Genomic DNA, 6,760 nt, shown 5'->3' with positions numbered 1-6,760 from the left:
ATTGGGAAAATTGTCAAAATTTGAATATGGAGTGCAGATGAGACGAAATTTTATTTTATTTTTAATTTATTTTTAAAGTGCTGTTTTAATATTAAGTCTTGTGATTTTGCAATTCCTACTGTGACTATGAAAGAGACCATCTCTTTGTTCAGGAAATTCACGCCCACGTATTTGGTACTAGTATCTCATGACTGACTCTCAAGCGCTTCGGAAGAAGACCAATATGCGAATAAATATATATCAATCTAGAAATAATGATGCAGCACGCGGGGCAAAATATAAACAAATCAGTGAATATGGGTCAAGGGTACATGGGAGTGCTTGCTCTATTCTTCCAATTTTTCTTCAAATTTGAAATTACGTCAAAAGAAAAAGAAAAGAAGCACACAAAGAAATCTGGCCATACGATAATTTTTCGGCTTTCCTGCTTGCCACATTTTCTTTAATGAATGTATATTTTTATAATGAAAAATTAATAAATCCACATTATTTATTTTTTTTAAAAAGACCGTTAGTGATGCTGACTCTTTTAAGTGTAACTGGAACGTTTTGCAGATCTATTAAAAAATGTTAAGATGTATGGATTAAAATTCACAGATAAAAATTTTATATAATTTTTTTTCATGGTCAGTGTGCTTATCCAGTCGATGTTTTCAAGTCATATCATGACATGTATTTTCTGATTACGGTCAGTCTTCATCTTATTTCTTTCTCTAAAGTGTTTAATATGTTCTACCTCCTGTTAAACGTATACTTATTGTTCTGCAGGTTCGGGGTACCGAAGCTTGGGGTGCGTGGTTCTGGCAGCTGGATGAATATGTGAGGAGCCGTGGGCAGATGCGACATAGCTTTATTCAGGCGTAGCGGCAGGTCACAGCAAGGCACAGGCACAGCTCCAGCTCTTGGCCTGCACAGGCAGGGCTGTTCTTAGAACAAGGTGCATAATAGTGGCTTAAGGCCTGGTACTATAATCCATCACAATCAATCACAGTGCGCATGCGTTCTACAGGTTGTATAGGATGCTGTAGCTAGGGCTATGTAGGGCGCTGTAGCTAAGGCCGCAGGCAACCCCATGGCTTGCTGGGAGGGAGCCTGACTGCATCCATTTTGTTTGTCAGTCTCCTCACCCAACACTTACTCAACTCTTTGATGGAAATTAATTGGCACCTAGTTGTTCAAAATTCTTCTAGGAGGTCTACAAGCAAAACTGTGTGCAGCCCAGTTGGAATAGGACATGTGACAGTTTGAGTCTGACAATAGGAGAGGACGATCAGCATTGGGGAGACTCCTGGGAGAGTAGTGGGGTGCTCTGGCAACGCGGTGGGTCTGAAATCCAGTCTTGCTCCCTGTTCGTGGAATGCAGGTCCTGGGGCAGAATCATAGTTCCTGGGTGGAACTGGGAATAATCTGATTCCTCAGAGGGGACCTTGGGCCCAGAGGGCAGGATAGGGGTCCAGGCGAGGCCTCTCAGGAAGAAGGTCAGAGTGAGGGATGGACTAGCAGAGGGGATGAGTTGATGCTGAGTCCCTGTGTGCAGGTCCAGCTGGGTTTCCTAAGGTCCAAAGGAACCAGTTCTATCGGGTCCATGTCAAAGAACCTCTGCCCTAGAGGCCAGGGGCTGGCTGAGTCTTCAGATGGGCACCGGTGGCCACCTAAGGACTCAGGAGGCTGAGAGCCAGGCAGGAGGAGGCACAGCCTAATCGTCATAGCAATCATAGCTGTCACACTCCTTGCCCTGCATAGAACCCTCCAACGCAGGAAAAACACACCCATTTTAAAGAAGCAGAAATCGAGGCCTGTGCCCAAGGCCACCATGGAGCTGAATTCTGATTCCAAAACACTGAGGTTTTTTCCAGCAAACCAAGCTGCTGTGGTGGGTTCCTTCAGTCCCTGCGCCACCTCTAACCCGCCATCCCCACCCCCAGCCTCGCTCCATTCCTGCTAACTATATTTTGGGCTCCGCTCAAACCCCTAGGTGCACAATCTATTCCTGAGTCACAAAGGTGCCTTTGACATCTATCAGGTGCCATGCGAGCTCCAAGGTCGGGTGTGTGGGGAAGCTGCCGAGAAGACGGTGAGCAGCCGGGGGAGAGATGCTCGGCCGCTGCTCTCAGAGAACGCTGGGAACGTGGGAGATGCTGACGTTAACGTTCCCGCATCCTGCGGCGTGGAGGGTCCGGGGCTGGATGGTCTGGCTCTGCCCTTTCTCCTTCCACAGCTTGGTCACCCTCTACCCTCCCCCCCACCCCGGGGGAGAGGGCCTCCTGCTCCCTAAAAGCAACTTACAGACCTCTCCCTCTAGATGCTTAGGCAAGACCAGCACTCATCCAGCAACAGAGGGGCGCTGGCTCCGCCACTCCACGGGTCTGGGACAACCGCGGAGGGGTCGCGCCATCTCTAAACTAGCGGTTCTTAAAGTGGGGGCCCCGAGGCCAGCAGCGGCGGCTGCACCTGGGAACTCGTTAGAAATGTAACTTCTTGGGCCCCTGACAAGTCGGATGCACACTGCCTGGGAAACCACTTCCGGCAACGTTTTGCTCTGGAAACCCGTTTTCTTGTTCATAAAATGAGTATTATCAGTGTTCTTCCCCCAGGGTCATGTCGAGGATTCCGTGAGATAGTGCTGGATTCCTGGAGTTCCTGGCGTGCAGGGTAAATGTCACCGTTATCTCACCAGTCGCCACTTTGGGGGCGCAAGCTGTTTCACAGGAGTGGAGGACTCTTCTGGCGAGCTGCCGAGTCCCCTTCTTTTGCCGCCTCTGGGCTTGGCCTCCGCCTTTGAAATCCCACCCGCGTCATTGACTCCGGGGAGCCACTCAGGTGTGCCCAGGCCGGCATCCCCTTTCTCTTCGCTGCTGTTTGCATTGTTGAGGGAGATGCGCCCACTTGAGCGAGCCACTACCCTCAGTTACTCAAACCAATAGGATCTGGACCCTGTCCCCAGACTACCGGGTCCTGGCCCGTCTCCCATCCCCAGAACGGCCTCCAACAGGATGCAACTCCTGGTTATCGATCTCCTTCCTCCTCCATCCTTTACCAGAAGGTCAGGTGATCAGCCTTGGAGAATCCAGACGCATCCCTGGAGGGCAGCGGGCTGGGGCAGAGAGGCTCTCCTTCAATAATAAGGCAGCTCCAAGCACCCTCTAAACGAGCGGCCCTTAACCCATTCTCCCATCTAGCTTCATTTCATCTCCCTGTCCAAGCAAAGGTGGCCTTTTTCCCCCCTCTTGACTTTAGAGTGGATTTATACATATTCTCCATCTGGCAGGCTTGACAGACAGTATCGGCACCGTTCAGTCCCTCAACAACACATTAGTGAAAATGCAGTAATCGTAATCCAATGAGTTAGCAAGATGCGCGAGTCAGTTCAGATCATCTTCTTTATCTTCAGTTTTTTCTTCACAATCTCAACTCCCTGACTCTCTGGGTGCCTGCCTCTCTTTACTTCAGCCATCATCAGCTCCAGGACCAGGCATCACCTGGAGGATCTTAGAAAATGCAGACTTTTCCTCCTCCCCCCGCCCCCCTCCTAGATCAGCAGAGGCTGCTCCTGCATTTTAACAATATTAAATATCCCTGTGGACAAGTTCTCTGGGGACGCCAGCTTCAAATGCAAATTCTCAAAGGGTCTGGTTTATGAGTAGGGGTGAAACCCTGGAATCTGAACTTTTAAAGCGTGGTCTCCCCATGGGACTTTTATGATAAGTCTGAGATAAGGATCTGAAAACAACCAATTTTCACCCCCAGAATGGAGCTTTAGGACGTTGGTCTTAAGATTTTTTATTGAATGAAATTGGTGGCATCTGGGAGTAGGGCCAAGGCCGCCTCCTCAACTCTTCCTCTTAAAAATTAAAAGAAAAAAAAAATTCCAGCAGTTCAAAAGGAAATAAAGACTCTGAGCTCTCTTCTTATCAGCCCCTGGTACCAGAGATCAGGACAAGATGGCTCAAACCAGCAGAGTGGGGATTATGGGGCCAAACTCCAGGATTAAAGAGGATGAGCTGAGACTGGACGTGGACACAGGTTTGGTGACCAGGTGGGTCCGCTGACGTCCTTGCGCTGCAGACCTCACCCGACTGCCCACGTCCACGTGGGCCCCAGCATCGCAGCCTCGCGCTACATCCAAAGTCAGGAGGGTGGATCTGGAGCTCCGCCTCCCCCCCCAAACTACCAAAGCCATGGAGTCCCCCTCACCCCCCACCCCGCAACCCTCACCCCAGCTCCCTGCCAGCTCTCTCTGGCAGCCCCCAGGAGCCTGCCCGCTCTGGTCCCTGCGAGCCTGCCCGCTCTGGTCCCTGCAAGCCTGCCCGCTCTGGTCCCCGCGAGCCTGCCGGCTCTGGTCCCCGCTGGACAAGGGCGCATTTTACTAGCACAAGCCGCCTCCCGCCCACGCAGATGAGGACCTGCCCCACCCCCCGCCGCCCCTTTTAAGCCATCAAATTCAATATTTACAAGAACAATCTCATACTTGGCTCTAAAATTACTGGCCACACAAGGAACAGTTTACTTCTCATAACAAGAAAAACCTAGGCTTGTGCCTTGTGCTTAAAAAAAAAAGAATAATAAAGTTTAAACACTTTTTTAAATAAATCGTTTACTGCATGTGCCCCCTTCCTTCCCGTTGGGGAGCAGAGTAAAAGCCAATTCTGCCAGCGCTCAGGCTGTCGGCCCATCCTGGCCGCCCCCACAGCTGCGGCCCTGTAACTTTAAACCTGGCCTGAGGTCATCGTTTTCGCGCGGGCCAAACAGAGCGAGAGGCGGTCCTAGTGAGCCCCGGCCTGAGACCACCTTACCGCGGGACGCTCCCGCCCTCCTCGGGAGAGATAAATGCTGACTCCACTCCCAAAGTTCCCAGCTGCGAAGTTTGCTCTTTCGGCTGCTGCGGCGAAGGAAGCTTGGGGACCCCTCCCGCGCTGGGACTTTTGCTCCCTGCATTCCAGCCCCCACTTTCGCGCTCCGCCAAGCAAGGGCCTGTGGCTGCAGATTTTTCATCTCGCCCCAGCACAGAAACTAGCTGTTCCAAAGAGAGCGAGTTAACCGAGAAGATGTGGAAGGTGCCGGTTCTGCTGTTGGTTTTGGGAAGAGCATCGCTCTGGTTTTTGGCAGAAGGAGGTAAGACGCAGCGCCCCCGGCTCCCTGCAGGCAGTTGCTGGTGGGGGTGAGGGGGCCCCGACTTGCTGGAATGCCTGGGCCTGACATGTGAGGTTAACCGGGAAAGCAGAGGGGAACTCGGGAGTTTGTGCGCAGGAGTCTGGGGGCCCCGGGAGGAAAGGCAGCGGCTCAGCAGGTGCCAGGTCCCACAGAAAGAGCTGAGCAGAGCGCGAGAAGGAGCTCCTGAACCCACAGTCAACAAAGGTGGGGAGCAGAGGGGACCTTCCTCCTGGTGAGCCCACCTCCGGCCACCCCCGGCTCAGCTCACAAGGGACAGGGTGACAGATAACAGCAAGGAGCCTTCCACCGGCCGGACTGGGCTTTCCTGCAGGCCTGTACTGGAGAAACGCCCATGGCCTCAGAAGGCACTGGGCCCATGGAATTGGGAGGGAGGTTCTGGAGTGCCGGGGTGGAGGGAGGGTCCCCCCAGTGGAGCCCTGGTCTCCCTCTGAGGACTGCCGGGTCTGACGCCCTGTGTGCCCACCTGCGGGACACATTCAGGACGCTGTCGATGGGGGTGGGCTGGAAGAGGCCCGGGACTGAAGTGGCTGGAGGGTTCCTGAGTAGCGCCAGGGAGTGGAGGAAGGCTGTAAACACCGAGGTTTGAGTAGGTTTGAGGCTACGTGTTGAACTTGGCCAGCGATGTCAGTGACTGCGTGACCCCTTAGACTTCCAACGTGTTAGCTCTGAGGCTGGGGACGCTGCTAGCTCAGTCGTGTGCATCTTTCCATCTTCCCCTCTGCTTATTCTCACATCCTCTTCCCATCCCTTGTCGCTTTCTGCCCAGCGTACTGTGTTGGTGGCATGTGTGAACATTTGTCAGTGTTTTATTTCTTTTCTTGGGTCTTGATTATCCGTTTCCCTGGTAAAATATAAGTTCGCAAGGACACAGCTTTGTCTTAGCCTTGATCTCCAAGGCCGAAACAATGTCTGGTGCCTAGGAGTTGCTCACTAAGTGTCGGTGGGAGGAATTGTGAGCTAACTCGTGACCTTTAGAGCTGGAGGTTGCTGCGTCCTGCTCTGAAAGGCAAATTCACACTTTCCAAAGCTCCAGGTGGTCCCAGTGTGGGAGGGATCCTACTTGGAGGGAGGAGTGGCCCTAACCTCTGCTTTTGTAATTCCACGCCAAGAAAAAAATCCCCAGCCCTAGGGAAACGATTGGGGGGGGGGGTGTCTGTGCCGAGCCATCTGCTTCGGAGAGACGGAGCATCTCTCTACAGCCCCGCGGGCTCTTCGTGGTGGCCCTCCCTATTTTTTGGAACGCCTTTTTCCGCTACGATAGACACAGCTCTGCGTTTCAGTTGTTTCCTTTTCGACGGGACAGTGTGCAAATGACACCATTTTGTGCTCCCCGGGGCAAGGTCGGGGAGGCCCCCAAACTGAGTCGCATCCCAGCTCTGCCGAGGAAAGAGGGCAGCCGGGTGGCATCCTCCGTCTGCTCCCACGCAAGGGTCAGCTGTAATTATCTTCGAGCCAGTTCCTGAGCGTCAGAGGTACTCCCAAAAGGTCACGGTAAACCTTGTCTGGAAACACAGCCATCTCTGGTACTAGAAACTCAACTGCCAAAGACAGACACACACACTCCCGCCCCGCCCCCCCCCCCCCCCCC

The 6,760-nt window shown here is 52.8% G+C and overlaps 1 protein-coding gene across 1 annotated transcript in view; it reads left to right on the top strand.

The window, feature by feature from the left end:
• Positions 1–4,722: 4,722 nt before the first annotated feature.
• PDPN (podoplanin) overlaps positions 4,723–6,760 on the top strand; it is a 27,617-nt gene continuing 25,579 nt past the window's right edge. Inside the window, exon 1 of the mRNA XM_011363518.2 lies at positions 4,723–5,112. Within this exon, the coding sequence (XP_011361820.1) occupies positions 5,046–5,112 (67 nt within the window). The 5' untranslated portion in view covers positions 4,723–5,045. The remainder of the gene's footprint in view (positions 5,113–6,760) is intronic.

This window comes from Pteropus vampyrus, unplaced genomic scaffold (genome assembly GCF_000151845.1).
Source record: "Pteropus vampyrus isolate Shadow unplaced genomic scaffold, Pvam_2.0 Scaffold86, whole genome shotgun sequence".
Lineage (NCBI taxonomy): Eukaryota > Metazoa > Chordata > Mammalia > Chiroptera > Pteropodidae > Pteropus > Pteropus vampyrus.
This window is presented reverse-complemented; position numbering and strand designations above follow the sequence as displayed.